At 37.1% G+C, this 17,677-nt stretch overlaps 1 protein-coding gene across 1 annotated transcript in view; it reads right to left on the bottom strand.

Moving 5' to 3' along the window:
• SH3BP1 (SH3 domain binding protein 1) overlaps positions 1 to 17,677 on the bottom strand; it is a 122,251-nt gene that overhangs the window by 50,663 nt on the left and 53,911 nt on the right. The window contains exons 3-7 of the mRNA XM_053721230.1: positions 10,532 to 10,636; positions 9,143 to 9,219; positions 8,383 to 8,494; positions 6,966 to 7,042; positions 1,635 to 1,758 (exon numbers count right to left, since the gene is read on the bottom strand). Of these exons, the coding sequence (XP_053577205.1) occupies positions 1,635 to 1,758; positions 6,966 to 7,042; positions 8,383 to 8,494; positions 9,143 to 9,219; positions 10,532 to 10,636 (495 nt within the window). The remainder of the gene's footprint in view (positions 1 to 1,634; positions 1,759 to 6,965; positions 7,043 to 8,382; positions 8,495 to 9,142; positions 9,220 to 10,531; positions 10,637 to 17,677) is intronic.

Here is a 17,677-nt window from a genome sequence, read left to right as displayed (position 1 = left end):
AACATATACACCCACAGAAACACTCACAGGAGGTATCATTTATGCACCTTGCATCCCCTAAATCAACAGTGTGTGACATGCATGATAAAAAAAAATGCAGAAATTAAGAGATCACTTTTTAAAGAATCGTATTTGTAAATGTGCAAACAAAAATAATTCTGTGAATTCAAAATTGTACATTAATGAGCTGGGTATATGGCTAGATGAAGAAAAGTACCTTTAAAAGGTTGACATATGTTTGTTTTTTTCCCATTTTCCCCAACCAAGAGCACCACTTCAAATATAGTGTACAAATTTTCCCATCTGTCAGCTGTACTTATGGATTTTGAAAATGTTGTACTCTATATGGTCTTGGTGGGACCATAAGCTGTGGTACTCATACCATTAGATCTGGTTAAAAGGCTTGTTGGTATGTATTTCAAAACTAAGTCAGCTGTAGTGTAAACTGAACAGTTTTAAGTTAACCTGTCTCATTTCAAACACTGAGCAATCTTAGTCTGAGAGTATAAAATTTTATGCAGATGTAAAAATCTTAGATAAAATGCCTCCTTGCATCTGGAAAGTCCTTGCATAAAGGGGCAGTAAACTGGAATGTAATATATATATATATATATATATATATGTAAAATGCATATCTGCCAAAAGGGCATCTACCATTTGTGTATTGAGGAGGAAACATTTCTGCATGGTTTTAAATATAGAATTTCTACAGCATTGTCAAATAATCATAAATACACTGCTGCTAAAAAAATGTGTTTTTATGGACCCCTAGCCCCACCATACAACTACTACCACACTGAAGTTACAATCCAAAATTGCACAAAGAAATAAAAAACATTTGCTAAGTAAGTCCTACCTCCTCTTCAAATGAAAGTGATCTGCCGTCTGACTCAGGCACACACTGTACAAAGTGCCAAGTCTGTCTCACACTAAGCATAGTGGTTTAGTGCACACTAAGAAATCCTCTCAAATGCTAATACTTTACTCCTTGTTATAACATTTCCCATGCTCAATTAGCACTCTGCTATAGTACCCACTGGTGGCTGCCAAAATTTAAAAAAAAAAAAAAAAAATTTTTTTTTTTTTAGTTCTTGCCTCATGGGGCCCCCCTGGCTCATTGGGCCCATGACAGGAGTCACCCCTGTCACCCCCTGATGGCGGCCCTGTAGTCATACACACACATACATACAGTCACACACATATATATATATATATATATATATATATATACAGTCATACACACACATACATACAGTCACACACACACATATATATATATATATATATATATATATATATATATACAGTCATACACACACATACATGCAATCACACACACACATATATATATATATATATATACACAGTCATACACACACATACATACAGTCACACACACACACACACACATATATATATATATATATATATATATATACACAGTCATACACACACATACATGCAATCACACACACACACATATATATATATATACAGTCATACACACACATACATACAGTCACACACACACACACACACACACACACACACATACATACAGTCACACACACATACACATACAATATGTGCAAACATACACTAACTCACACACACTTACAGGTCTATGCACCTACCTTACTCTGTTCTAACTTCCTCCTCAGTTCTTCTTCTTCCTCCTTGAGACTTTCCAGTTTTGGTGGCATGCCAGCGCTGCCCCCTCCTTGCCCAGCAGAGGTGTTTTTTTGAGCCTGCGACAACCTGTACAGAAGAAGGCACATTAGGAAAGCTGTATATATCTGTCTGTATAGTGACACACATAACTCTGCAGGGACGCTCTATGGGTCCTGGAGAAGCAGAGGGCACAATCTATAGCCTTCCCCTTGCCCACAAAGCACCTGACAGTTCTGAGCCTCATCCCCTATACATAAACCGTTACCTGACCAATAAAGTTTTAAAGGTATAGGAAACACAAAATGAAATCTCCACTAAAATGTTTAGTAAAGCAAAGTAAAACAACATATTAAAGTACTATCACTATTTCTTCAGTATGCTTTGTCCAGTCCCACTCACAGAGAGGCTGGAGTGAATCCAGTATATTTGTGTATACTGCAGTTTTCCTGACCCAGCTACAGCTAGATCTTATAACATTCAGTGATTAAAGGGACAATCTAGTCAAAATTAATCTTTCATGATTCAGATAGGACATTTTAAACAACTTTCCAATTTACTTTTATCATCAAATTTGCTAAGCTCTCTTGGTATTCTTTGTTGAAAGCTAAACCTAGGTAGGCTCATAGGCTGCAACTAACCATTATTTTCAAAATCGTTTAATCGACTGATTTCTTTTCTTCGATTAATCGGATTAAAAAATAAAAAATCAATACCATTTTTTCCTATATTTAAAATAAAATCCAAAAACTGAGTGTTACAGATATAAACCTCAGACTAAGGGGCCGAATTATCGAGCTCTGAATGCCCCTTGTTTCCGGCGAGCCTTCAGGCACGCCGTAAACAGAAGTCATGAAGCAGGCAGACATAACTTGTCCGCCTGCTCTGAGGCGGCGGACAGAAATCAACCCGATCGAATACGATCGGGTTGATTGACACTCCCTGCTAGTGGCCAATTGGCCGCAAATCTTCAGGGGGCGGTATTGCACAAGCAGTTCTGCTGAAGCTACATCGTATCATGTCCGGTCGCACTTTGATAAATATGCCCCTAAAACTTTACATTAACACAACTGCTTGTCCAATTTTTAAGAGTTCCTGTCAGTCACCCAGTATGAAGACGGTCTACTTCTGTGCCAGCTGTTGGTCATCTAATACTCTGACCCTCATTTAGCGTAATTGGTATAAACCTACTTGGTTGGCATGGATGGCAAAATCATTGCTAGGCACTGGGCTTACACAAGATAGTGGGTGCATTCAGGAAATAATCAGACAGTCAATCTCAAACAGGTGGAACTTCTATCTGATAATGGCAAATTGTAAAGTCTCTTAAAACTGCTGATCTATCTGAATCATGAAAGTTTAATCTTGGCATTAGTGACGCTTTAAGCCTCAAGGTCACTTATCTTTCTGAGCATATCGTTCATTAGAGGACGTTCCTGCCATTAGCAGCTATAGCTGCGTTAAATGCCTAATACATGATGATATCTCGCACGTGAAACAAGAACTGATTGCCAAGCAGTTTAAACTATTAAAACCAAAATAACATTGGAAACAACCTTGAAAAATATTTGGGGTATTTTTTGTTTGTTTTCATAGAATAGCAGTCTTGTTGAATATAACGAGAGGCGTCACATAAACCGTGCATACAGAGCCACGAGCTGACAGCTGTGTAATCAGGGATTTTCGCCTAAACGGCAAATGTACGTATCACATTTTAGGGTCGTGTTTCACTATTTCAAACCTGATTTTCACACTTTTAGTTTTTGTGTGTATATGTTAGAGTGAAATGCTTTATACACACTGTATTTTTTCCTGTTTTCATTTAGGTACTTAAAATAGTTTTTTTTCTGATTGAAGTAATTTTACATGGTGAGACGTGAACATTTGCGCGATAGAAACGGTTACATAATGATAATGGCACTGAATTAGCGTCTGTGATATGAAGGGGAAGGAACATATTTCGCTAAATTTAGCAATTTTTGAGTTTTGGTGTTACAGCGAGTTCTTTCCTCAAGATATTTGTTATATTAAATCTAAACTATTAACCAATTAAATAGCATGATTTGATATTAACCCCTTGAAGTGCTAACGATGGCTTTGATCCGTCGCCGAGTTTCCCACTCAGGTGCTAACGATGGCTCAGAGCCGTCGCTAGCACTCTTCCACCTTGAGGGAGATCTGGGGGCTCCGACCCGATTTTTAACCCCTTGAGTGCTAATGACGGCTCTGAGCTGTTGCAGAGTTTCCCACTCAGGTGCTAACGATGGCTCAGAGCCGTTGCTAGCACTCTCCCATCTTGACCTTGAGGGAGATCTGGGGGCTCCTACCCCGGCGATCAGGCCTGTATAGTGACAGGCATCGCCGGGGCTTCACGTTTTGCGTGATGACGTCACATCGCAACTTTATTTCAAAAACACAATAACAATTATAGGGAAAGGGGGCATGCTGCTTAGAAGCCTGTATATCAGACATCTAAGCAGCTACAGACCCCCAAGACCCACTGTTGGAAAGGTAATAGCCTAACCTTTCCAACGGTATAAATCTGGGGATCTGAAAAAAAAAAAAAAAAGCTAATAAAAAAAAAAAAACCCTCAAATCAGCTTAGCACCCAGGTGGGAAAGTGCTTAGCACTCAAAGGGTTAATCTACTTCAATGTCTTGCTCAGCTGGAACAAGTGGAATTATCTAGCCCTATATACAATTATTTATATATATTTGTACACATCTGTCACCTTGTAATTGTGAGGCACTTTTGTTGTTTTGCTATAAAATAACATATCAGCCAAGTCTAAACATTTTTTAAAAAGTTAACACCTTATCTGTAACCACGGTCATTATGTTTGCGTAAGGTGCATTGTTTTGCAACTCTAATCTGTTAAAGCCAATGAGGGACATATATGTGGTAAGGTTAGCCTTGATAAGTTAGCAGTGTTCTTTTTCAGCTCTGGGAATTAGAAAAGCTGCAATTTGAAGTGCTAAATTGCATGAAAAGGGGACAAAATAAATACTGAAAATATAAAGTTGCATTACACATAACTAAACATTTTATATAAAAATCTCTCAAGGTGTAACTGTCCCTTTAAAAGACTGATAAAGGTCTTAGCTAATGTAAATATGCTTGTCCTATGTCCCTTTAAACACAATGCAGGACAATTCGTACTAATTATTGTATCCACCATGAGATATCTGCTGCTCCCTGGGCAATATGCTTTAATTTCCCCCTGTACACCCAATAATCTCATTGGACTAACAGGTAATCACTTTCAGACTATAGATGTTTGTTTATGCCCACGGGAAGGACTTGTAATGTAATTCGCTGATGTGTTTTATGTCTGTGTGGGTTATTTTTTTATTTTTTTGCAAACTTACCCTTGGTTTCTAGTTAACCATATAATCCACAGAAACCACAGGCATATAATATAATGAGTCAGAGCCCAGGAAAAGAGTGAGGTCGTGGGTGCAAAGTGTAGTGTAGGTGGTGTGTTTTGTCCTGTGCTCTGGAGTATCTTGTGAGCAATAATAATACTGTAGTAAGTTATCTGTCAAACAGCACTCTGTGAGACTTTATCATATTGTATTTGTATAGACAGACAGATATCCAGAGAGACTGACGGATACATAAAGATAGACAGATAGATAGATAGGTAGACAGACAGACAGACAGACAGACAGACAGACATATAGATATAGATAGATAGATAGATAGATAGATAGATGATAGACAGGCTGACTGACAGATAGATAGATAATGATAGATAGATAGACAGATGATAGATAGATAAATAGGTAGATAGGTAGGTAGACAGACAGATAGATAGGCAGACAGATATAGACAGATAGATAGATAGATAGATAGACTGACACATAGATAGATATGCACATAGATAGATAGATAGATGATAGACAGACTGACAGATAGATATGCAGACAGATATATATAGAAAGATAGATAATGATAGATAAATAATGATAGATAGATAGATATAAATAGAAAGATAGATAATGATAGATAAATAATGATAGCTAGATAGATAGCTATAAATAGAAAGATAGATAATAGATAAATAATGATAGATAGATAGATAGATAGATAGATAATGATAGATAGATAGACAGACAGACAGATGATAGATAGATAGATAGATAGATAGATAGATAGATACAAAGATAGATAGACAATATACTGAGAGACAGGCAGGTATTTATCACAATACAGTGAATAAATGGTGGAAATTGATAGTCTCAGACTAGTAAAACATTTCTGCAGATGAGTAAGAAATTAGAAGGTTTTTTGTGTGTATTTATTTTGTGGTAACGTTTTTTTTCCAGAATATTAATGGAACAGTCTACACCTTACTCATCTTAAAGTCTTACCTTAGATTAAGCTACACACAGCCTCCTGCACCTTTTATATATCCTGCAGCAGAAACAGTAAAAAAGTTATTTTAAAATTAATATTGTTTCTGGACACTTTGAAATGGCTGCCAAGCTCCACCCACTGATGACATCATGATCTGGGCTGCATATTACTTCCAATCACAAAAGATGGACTGTCAATGCTATTCAGCAGAGTGCATAGATGCAGCCCAGATCATGATGTCATTGGTGGGCGGAGCTTTGCAGTTACCAGAACCAATATTCATTTTAAAATAACTTGTTACTGTCACTGCTGTGTGATATAGAAAGAGTACAGTAGTATATTTGCAGGTAAGGTAAGGCTTTAAAGTGCCATAAAACAGATTGCGATCTGTGCATATCCTAAAAGTGCTAATTCATTTAGAAAAGTTTGCATAAAAAATGTTTAAAAATTGCTGGCAAGTATTTTAAAATAATTTTCAAAAATAAGCAAAATTAATTACATGGTTAAGCTGCCTGGAGCATCCACCCCTCTTATCAGTGTTTAGACACAGGCATTGTATTTCAGCTAAGTTTGCAGCTTCTTGGCAGCTCCAGCAGATAATCACTATTCACTTTGTATTCTACCAAAAGAACAATAGATATAGATACAGCCATAGAAGGAATTGTGTGGGGGGAGTTAGAGCTTTACAATTCAGAAACTAAAAAGAAAGGGTTAATGGCGAGGCACTGCAGTATTTGCAGGTAAAGTAATTCAAGTACATATCCCAACGTGTTTTATGTCCCTTTAAGATGACTAAGGTAGACTGTCGCCTTAAGCTACAGTGCTATTTGCAGACATGTGCATGTAACACGTATGTATTTACAGACACGTGCATGTAACACGTATGTATTTATAGACACGTGCATGTAACACGTATGTATTTATATGTACAACTGTACCTGCTCTTGGCACTGTTCCAATCTGTGATTAATTTCTGCAGCTGCTTTCTGTGCTTTAGAATCGCTGGTAATTCCTCCTGAGGGGAGAGGCAGAGTCAGAATAGGGGAGAGACTGGAAATAACTGGTGTCAATTAGATAATAAAATGATCATATAAATAATAATGTACCTTTTAAATAGAAAAATTAACATTAGGTTTTATGTCTTATATAGACATTTGTATAAGTTTAAAGAGCTATTACAGCGTAAAAATGACTTGCTCTAATTTGTTAAAGCACTACTGACTCGGCAAGTCTATTTGTTTAACCCTACAAAGGTACAGCTTGGGAGCTGCAGAGAACTGCTGGTCCTGAGCAGACACAGCTGAAGAACCAATCAGCAGCAACAATTAAGCAGTTGAATTGTGCAACTGCTGTTGATTGGGTCACCAGTCCATTTAAAAACAGCAGTTCTCTGCACCTCCTGAACTGCACTTTAAGTATGTGTTTAACCCCTTTTGCAGGGCATAAACACAAAGACTTGCAGGGTTGCTAGTGTTAAAATTACACTATAAAATTTTTACTTTTTCACTGTAATGACTTATTAAAGAATTGTGCCAACAGTTTTTGCAGAATTCCAAAGAAATTGCCCTTCAAGTAATGTTGTACAGCTTTATACAAACAGGGTTTGTGCACCATAAGGTGACACAGCTAAACAAATAACTGAAATTAGTAAATAACATAAAATAATGTTGTATAAAGTGAAACATCTAAGGATAAATACCTATACATATAAAGCCTAAAACACATCACAGTACATTACCTAAAATATACAAAATACATTTCCTCTATTTCTGCTATTGGCAAAACATTTAACAAACTATTCCAGTATGTGAGAAGGAGGACTCTGCACAGAAAGAGTTAACTCAGAGCACATTGCCATTAATGATAAACCTTATTCTTTGCTGATGTTAAAAAGTTGGCAGGAGTGGACTTTCTGCCTTCCAGGAAGCTCACTCCCCACCGCTGTACAATGCATGCTGGGAACTATAGTCCAGAACTGCAGTGACAAAATTCTGAATGGGAAATAGCAAACTAAAAATTCCAGAATGCTATAATTCCCAGAATAATGTGCTTCTTCCTCCAAAATGGACATTCAATTGTTTTTTTTCCTGCAGTTTTTTATTCCAGGTGGGGTGGAAAATCCATGGAGGGGGATCCGATGCCCCTCCCCCCCCCCCCCCCGCAGACACTTAATGCCTGCAAAACAACTATTTTTTGTCTATGCATAATTATATATATTACAGGACATGCATTTCTGAGTTTAACCTCCCTTTAAACAAAAGGATTATTGTTTTTATGAGCTTTTATAAGTCAGGTGTTATAGAGAAGACATTGGGACACTGTATATAGCATGATGTAGCTGGTGACAGACGTTACCTCACTTAGCTTGTTCAGCGGCTGCAACACATCTCTCTCTACTGTGATCTCAAACTCCGCAAGGTCTTGGGCCAAGGATCCTTCTACAAAGCAACCCATCTCTAAAATCTTCCTGGGGAGAAAAACACACAAATAACTTGTGGTGCGAGTACAGATTTGGTAATGGAGGGACAGACGTGTTTAGTTCTCTCTGCGCAGATTAACCTATTAACTGCTGAGACATTTCCACCACTGTGCTGAGCTGGCTTGGAAATTTATAGATGCTGATTACATTTAAAGGGACACTCAAGTGAAAATTAAACTTTCATGATTCGGATAGAGTCTGCAATTGGAAACAAATTTTCCAATTGGAGCAGAAATGCACTACTGGGAACTAGCTGCTGATTGGTGGCTGCACATAAATGCCTCTTATCAATAGCTCACGTGATGTGTCAGCTAGGTCCCAGACAGAAGATCAATGTTGCTCCTTCAGCAAAGGATACCAAGAGAGTAAAGCAAATTTGATAATAGAAGTAAATTGGAAAGTTGTTTAAAATTGTATGTTCAATCTAAATCATGAAAGAAAAATGTTAAGTTCCACCTCCCTTTAAGCAGTATATTGTAACATATATGGGTCTCTTCTTCACAAGCTAAAATTGTCCTTTCTATAATTCTTTGAGGAACCTCACAATGCGGATGAGTTGTGTTAGATAATCTCACCAGACCAGAGAGCTTTCATCATCAAGTCCTGTAACCACCACTGGTGTCTGGGATTTCTCACCTCAGAGTTGTGTCGTAGTCTATTTCCTTCATGGTTTCGGCTATGGCTGAAGACAGAGACATCAGAGCAAGTTTTTTCTATAGAGGCAAAATAAAGGTTTTTGTCAGTTGGGATTACCAGGTCCATGGTGATGATGGTGAAGGCTAAGGGGCCGATTTATCAAATTGTCAATCGGTCCCAATGCAGCTTTTTCCGCGCGAACCTTCAGGCTCACTGGAAACAGGAGTAAAGAAGCAGTGGTCTTAAAGGGACAGTCAACACCAGAATTTGTGTTGTTTTAAAAGATAGATAATCCCTTAATTATAATTACCCATTCCTTAGTTTTGCATCACCAACACAGTTATATTAAAGGGACACTGAACCCAAATTTTTTCTTTCGTGATTCAGATAGAGCATGAAATTTTAGGCAACTTTCTAATTTACTCCTATTATCAAATTTTCTTCATTCTCTTGGTATCTTTATTTGAAATGCAAGAAGGCAAATTTTGATACCGGCCCATTTTTGGCGAACAAACTGGGTTGTTCTTGCTGATTGGTGGATAATTTCACCTACCAATAAACAAGTGCTTTCCATGGTCTGAACAAAAAAAAAATAGCTTAGATGCCTTTTTTTTCAAATAAAGAAAGCAAGAGAATGAAGAAAATTTAATAATAGGAGTAAATTAGAAAGTTGCTTAAAATTGCTGCTCTATCTGATTCACGAAAGAAAAATTTTTGGTTCAGTGTCCCTTTAATACATGTTTTACCTATGTAATTACCTTGTATCTAAACCTCTGCAGACTGCCCCCTTATTTCACTTCTTTTGAGAAATGTGCATTTCAGCCAATCAGTGCTCACTCCTTTGTAAATTCACATGCGTGAGCTCAATGTTATCTATATGAAACACATGAACTAACGCTCTCTAGTGGTGAAAAACTGTCAAATGCAGAGGCGGCCTTCAAGGTCTAAGAAATTAGCATATGAACCTCCTAGGTTTAGCTTTCAACTAAGAGTACCAAGAGAACAAAGCAAAATTGGTGATAAAAGTAAATTGGAATGTTTAAAATTACATGCCTATGCCTATCTGAATCATGAAAGTTTTTTTTGGACTTGACTGTCCCTTTAAGACCACTGCTCCTTAACTTGTCCGCCACCTCTGAGGCGGCGGACAGCAATCAGCCCGATAGGATGCGATCGGGTTGATTGACACCCCCTGCTAGCGGCCAATTGGCCGCGAATGTGTAAGGGGCGGCATTGCACAAGTAGCTCACAAGAAATGCTTGTGCAATGATAAATGCAGACAGCGTAATGATGATTCGGCCCCCATGTCTACAATACAACGAGCCTGGTGTCACATACATATTCATTACCGTTTCCTAGTCATTTAATGTCACAAACAGCCTCACTTACCAGCTTTTTCTCCATGTCTGACCCTGCTGGCCCCTGCATGCAACTGGCCAGCCGCTTGCCCACAAAATGAGCCACTTTCTTCACTGGTTCCACCTGTTGGTCAGCCTGAGAGAAAATAGATGGAGATTAGGGGCAACATCACAGGGAGACCCTTTTAACCCCTGCCTCAAATCCTCAAACTTTTATTTCTTATGGAACATTTGTTTGGCATTTATTAAACACTCATTTGCCCTCCAGTCATTTATTACTGTAGCATTTTAAGGTATATTTGAATGCATAATAGAAAGCGATAAAAGTTAATATCAGGTTTTTAAAAGCATTAAGGGCCAGATTATGAGTGGAGCGTTATCTTAAAGGGACAGTCAACACCAACATTTTTGTTGTTTTAAAAGATAGATAATCCCTTTATTACCCATTTACCAGTTTTGTTTAACCAACACAGTTATATTCATAAACATTTTACCTTGTATCTAAGCCTTTGCAGACTGCTTCTTATCTCAGTTATATTAATAAACGTTTTACCTCTGTGATTACCTTGTATCTAAGCCTCTGCAGACCGCTCCTTATCTCAGTTATATTAATATACTTTTTACCTCTGTGATTACCCTGTATCTAAGCTTCTGCAAGCTGCCCCTTATCTTAGTTATATTAATATACTTTTTACCTCTGTGATTACTCTGTATCTAAGCCTCTGCAGACTGCCCCTTATCTCAGTTGTATTAATATACTTTTTACCTCTGTGATTACCTTGTATCTAAGCCTCTGCAGAATGCCCCTTATCTCAGTAATATTAATATACTTTTTACCTCTGTGATTACTCTGTATCTAAGCCTCTGCAGACTGCCCCTTATCTCAGTTATATTAATATACTTTTTACCTCTGTGATTACTCTGTGTCTAAGCCTCTGCAGACTGCTTCTTATCTCAGTTATATTAATAAACGTTTTAACTCTGTGATTACCTTGTATCTAAGCCTCTGCAGACCGCTCCTTATCTCAGTTATATTAATATACTTTTTACCTCTGTGATTACCCTGTATCTAAGCTTCTGCAAGCTGCCCCTTATCTTAGTTATATTAATATACTTTTTACCTCTGTGATTACTCTGTATCTAAGCCTCTGCAGACTGCCCCTTATCTCAGTTGTATTAATATACTTTTTACCTCTGTGATTACCTTGTATCTAAGCCTCTGCAGAATGCCCCTTATCTCAGTAATATTAATATACTTTTTACCTCTGTGATTACTCTGTATCTAAGCCTCTGCAGACTGCCTCTTATCTCAGTAATATTGATATACTTTTTACCTCTGTGATTACTCTGTATCTAAGCCTCTGCAGACTGCTTCTTATCTCAGTTATATTAATAAACGTTTTAACTCTGTGATTACCTTGTATCTAAGCCTCTGCAGACCGCTCCTTATCTCAGTTATATTAATATACTTTTTACCTCTGTGATTACCCTGTATCTAAGCTTCTGCAAGCTGCCCCTTATCTCAGTTATATTAATATACTTTTTACCTCTGTGATTACTCTGTATCTAAGCCTCTGCAGACTGCCCCTTATCTCAGTTATATTAATATACTTTTTACCTCTGTGATTACCCTGTATCTAAGCCTCTGCAGACTGCCCCTTATCTCAGTTATATTAATATAATTTTTACCTCTGTGATTACCCTGTATCTAAGCCTCTGCAGACTGCCCCTTATCTCAGTTATATTAATATACTTTTTACCTCTGTGATTACCTTGTATCTAAGCCTCTGCAGACTGCCCCTTATCTCAGTAATATTAATATACTTTTTACCTCTGTGATTACCGTGTATCTAAGCCTCTGCAGACTGCCCCTTATCTCAGTTATATTAATATACTTTTTTACCTCTGTGATTACCTTGTATCTAAGCCTCTGCAGACTGACCCTTATCTCAGTAATAATAATATACTTTTTACCTCTGTGATTACCGTGTATCTAAGCCTCTGCAGACTGCCCCTTATCTCAGTTATATTAATAAACATTTTACCTCTGTGATTACCTTGTATCTAAGCCTCTGCAGACTGCTCCTTATCTCAGTTATATTAATATACTTTCTACCGCTGATTATCCTGTATCTAAACTCTGCAGACTGCCTCTTATCTCAGTTATATTAAAATACTTTTTACCTCTGTGATTACCGTGTATCTAAGCCTCTGCAGACTGCTCCTTATCTCAGTTATATTAATATACTTTTTACCTCTGTGATTACCTTGTATCTAAGCCTCTGCAGACTGCCCCTTATCTCAGTTATATTAATATACTTTTTACCTCTGTGATTACCCTGTATCTAAGCCTCTGCAGACTGCTCCTTATCTCAGTTATATTAATATGCTTTTTACCTCTGTGATTACCTTGTATCTAAGCCTCTGCAGACTGCTCCTTATCTCAGTTATATTAATAAACGTTGTACCTCTGTGATTACCTTGTAGCTAAGCCTCTGTAGACTGCTCCTTATCTCAGTTATATTAATAAACGTTTTAACTCTGTGATTACCTTGTAGCTAAGCCTCTGCAGACTGCTCCTTATCTCAGTAATATTAATATAGTTTTTACCTCTGTGATTACCTTGTATCTAAGCCTCTGCAGACTGCCCCCTTATCTCAGTTGTTTTGACAAACTTGCATTTTAGCCAATCAGTGCTGACTCCTAGGTAACTCCACGTGTGTGAGCTCAATATTATCTGTAAGTCACACATGAACTAACACCCTCTAGTGGTGTAAAACTGTCAAAATGCATTCAGTACAATTGGCCTTCAAGGGCTAAGAAATTAGCATATGAACCTACTAGGTTTAGCTTTCAACTAAGGATACCAAGAGAACAAAGCAAAATTGGTGATAAAAGTAAATTGGAAAGTTGTTTAAAATTACATGCCCTATCTGAATCATGAAATATTTTTTGGACTTGACTGTCCCTTTAATCTGCTCCTGTAAAGGGGCTGGTGAAAGTGACTGTGAGCAGTTCCACTTTGTGCTAGGAATCGTTAACCAGAGATCAGATCTCTGGTTAAAGGAACATTTTTACACTAGATTTTTCTTTGCATAAATGTTTTGTAGATGATCTATTTATATAGCCCATACAGTTTTTTTTTTAATTTAAATGTATAGTTTTGCTTATTTTTAAACAACATTGCTCTGATTTTCAGACTCCTAACCAAGCCCCAAAGTTTTAGGAGAATACCGAGGTATACCTACTCCAGCTTGCTCCTGTTTGTGTAAAGGGTGTTTTCATATGCAAATCAAGGGGGGGCGGGGGAGTGTCTGCTATTTCCCACTTACAGTGGGTGTTCCAGTAAACTTTGAAACAGAGCTAAACTGGAAGCTTCTAAGTAAGTTTTAAACGGTTTTACACTGGATTTTTATATCAGCATCTGTGCATATAATTCTTTTTAGTAGTGACCATTACACGCAGTTATATGAAAATTAGTGTATACTGCCCCTTTAATGAAACAAAGTTGCCCCAATTGCCCCTAAAATAAAGAGGAGAGTACTATTTAATAAACATATGAGCATCTTTATTTTTTTAATAAAAAACTACACAAAGCAGTTATAAGGGGTTAAAGTCAGGGGATGTGGGGCACCTAAAGAGCGTTTACATGGAGGTCAATGGCGGACTGTGTTTTATACTGTAAATATATATGTATATGCTTAAATATATATATATTTATGTACTGCTGCTCAATGCTGCACGATTTGCCCCATTTGCTGCGCTATGTGTTTGCCGTGTCTATCGGCATCAGAACAAGGCTCCCATTGAAGCCCCATGCGCCGCACTTGTAATACTAGCGCAAATTTACGTTATTATATAATATCGCGCTCCACTCATAATCTAGCCCTAAATAAGCAAGTGGTATTTCAGTATTTTATAACAAGTGGTATTTCAGTATTTTTGAACAAGTGGTATTTCAGTATTTTATAACAAGTGGTATTTCAGTATTTTATAACAAGTGATATTTCAGTATTTTATAACAAGTGGTATTTCAGTATTTTATAACAAGTGATATTTCAGTATTTTATAACAAGTGATATTTTAGTATTTTATAACAAGTGGTATTTCAGTATTTTATAACAAGTGATATTTCAGTATTTTATAACAAGTGATATTTCAGTATTTTATAACAAGTGGTATTTCAGTATTTTATAACAAGTGGTATTTCAGTATTTTTGAACAAGTGGTATTTCAGTATTTTTGAACAAGTGGTATTTATAGGTATTTTTGTACAAGTGGTATTTCAGTATTTTTGAACAAGTGGTATTTCAGTAATTTTGAACAAGTGGTATTTTTGTATTTTTGAACAAGTGGTATTTATAGGTATTTTTGTACAAGTGGTATTTCAGTATTTTTGAACAAGTGGTATTTCAGTATTTTTGAACTAGTGTTATTTTAGTATTTTTAAACAAGTGGTATTTCAGTATTTTTGAACAAGCAGTATTTCAGTATTTTTGAACAAGTGGTATTTCGGTATTTTTGAACAAGTGGTATTTCGGTATTTTTGAACAAGTGGTATTTCAGTATTTTTGAACAAGTGGTATTTTGGTATTTTTGAACAAGTGGTATTTCAGTATTTTTTAACAAGTGGTATTACGGTATTTTTGAACAAGTGGTATTTATAGGTATTTTTTAACAAGTGGTATTACAGTATTTTTGAACAAGTGGTATTTCGGTATTTTTGAACAAGTGATATTTCGGTATTTTTGAACAAGTGGTATTACGGTATTTTTGAACAAGTGATATTTCAGTATTTTTGAACAAGTGGTATTTCAGTATTTTTGAACAAGTGTGTCACGTATTCCGGGCCACCTACCCCCTTTGTGTTTCTCCCTGGATTTGAGCAATTGGGAGCATTTGCGATCTCCTAGACCTACCCTTTGTTGTATTTTTGTGTTTGCACCTCACCTTGGAAGAGCTGGTCTCTGACTGCCCCATCCCTCTCCGGCTGGTATTTTTGAACAAGTGGTATTTCGCTATTTTTGAACAAGTGTTATTTCAGTATTTTTGAACAAGTGGTATTTCAGTATTTTTGAACTAGTGGTATTTCGGAATTTTTGAACATGTGGTATTTCAGTATTTTTGAACAAGTGGTATTTCGGTATTTTTGAACAAGTGGTATTTCAGTATTTTTGAACAAGTGGTATTTCGGTATTTTTGAACAAGTGGTATTTCAGTATTTTTGAACAAGTGGTATTTCAGTATTTTTGAACTAGTGGTATTTCAGTATTTTTGAACAAGTGGTATTTCAGTATTTTTGAACAAGTGGTATTTTGGTATGTTTGAACAAGTGGTATTTATAGGTATTTTTGAACAAGTGGTATTTCAGTATTTTTGAACAAGTGGTAATTCAGTATTTTTGAACAAGTGGTATTTATAGGTATTTTTGTACAAGTGGTATTTCAGTATTTTTGAACAAGTGGTATTTCGGTATTTTTGAACAAGTGGTATTTCAGTATTTTTGAACAAGTGGTATTTCAGTATTTTTGAACAAGTGTGTCACGTATACCGGGCCACCTACCCCCTTTGTGTTTCTCCCTGGATTTGAGCAATTGGGAGCATTTGCGATCTCCCAGACCTCCCTTTTTTGTATTTTTTGTGTTTGCACCTCATCTTGGAAGAGCTGGTCTCTGACTTCCCCATCCCTCTCCGGCTGGTTTTTCTGTATTTTTGAACAAGTGGTATTTTGGTATTTTATAACAAGTGGTATTTCAATATTTTTGAACAAGTGGTATTTCGGTATTTTTTAACAAGTGGTAGTTAGGTATTTTTGAACAAGTGGTATTTATAGGTATTTTTGAACAAGTGGTATTTCAGTATTTTTGAACAAGTGGTATTTCAGAGTTTTTGAACTAGTGGTATTTCAGTATTTTTGAACAAGTGGTATTTCGGTATTTTTGAACAAGTGGTATTTCGGAGTTTTTGAACAAGTGGTATTTCGGAGTTTTTGAACAAGTGGTATTTCGGAGTTTTTGTACAAGTGGTATTTCAGTATTTTTGAACAAGTGTGTCACGTATACCGGGCCACCTACCCCCTTTGTGTTTCTCCCTGGATTTGAGCAATTGGGAGCATTTGCGATCTCCCAGACCTCCCTTTGTTGTATTTTTGTGTTTGCACCTCATCTTGGAAGAGCTGGTCTCTGACTGCCCCATCCCTCTCCGTCTGGTATTTCAGTATTTTTGGACAAGTGGTATTTCAGTATTTTTGAACAAGTGGTATTTTGGTATTTTTGAACAAGTGATATTTCTGTATTTTTGAACAAGTGATATTTCTGTATTTTTGAACAAGTGGTATTGTGGTATTTTATAACAAGTGGTTGTGGCAAACCTAGCCACTTCTGGACTATAACGTGAGAAAGGTTGTCTATAGGCTGTATATTGTGCTATGTAGATGTGACAGACCCTTCTGTCAGCACTGAAAGAGTTAACTGTGTTCAGCTTTAGCCTCAGCTATGGTGCACTGTCATTAATGTTATTGATACACAGTCCATTGTTTAATCAACCTCAGAGAGCAGACCCTAGATGATAAGGAAAGCCAAGTGTGTGTCTGTGTTTAAATTGTTATCAGCTTGAGCAAGGTATTCTATTGTATCATGTAAAAGGGCGTGTTCCCTCCATCTAATGTACAACATTCTTTCAACCCCCCTTCTGGGGGGGGTCAGACCTGCATAAATACTGGGCATATGAGCCTTAATAAAATTCATTCTGTTTAAAACCTGAAAACTGGCTGGGTTGTGAATTGCTGATTCCCTATGCAGGACATTGTTCCCTGGTGTTAACCCTTGGTATCCGGTTGGTACCGTTACAATTGGTGGCAAGCGACGGAATGAACCTTATCGCCCAGAAGAGCAACTACACAAGCCAGTAACCTCAGGAAGAGGGGGATTACTACAATACTGACTAAGATGGAAGGAGTACCAGGGACCGAAGTGAATGGAGATGGATTATTCTAAGCTAAAGAGACAAACGTAAAAGGAACTGCTAGAAGCCAGGGGAAAGATAGGCAGCAGCAAACCCAAGGCTATATTAATTGCTGAGCTGATGGAGGGAGACAGAGCTCGCAGCGCTACGCCTCCAGCAGCCATGGAGGAGACCCTATACCAGAGGGAAATGAGGACCAGGCTGGAATTTTTAC

Source organism: Bombina bombina, chromosome 7 (genome assembly GCF_027579735.1).
Source record: "Bombina bombina isolate aBomBom1 chromosome 7, aBomBom1.pri, whole genome shotgun sequence".
NCBI lineage: Eukaryota > Metazoa > Chordata > Amphibia > Anura > Bombinatoridae > Bombina > Bombina bombina.
Note: the sequence above shows the minus strand (reverse complement) of the source record. Positions and strands in the feature narration are given on the sequence as shown.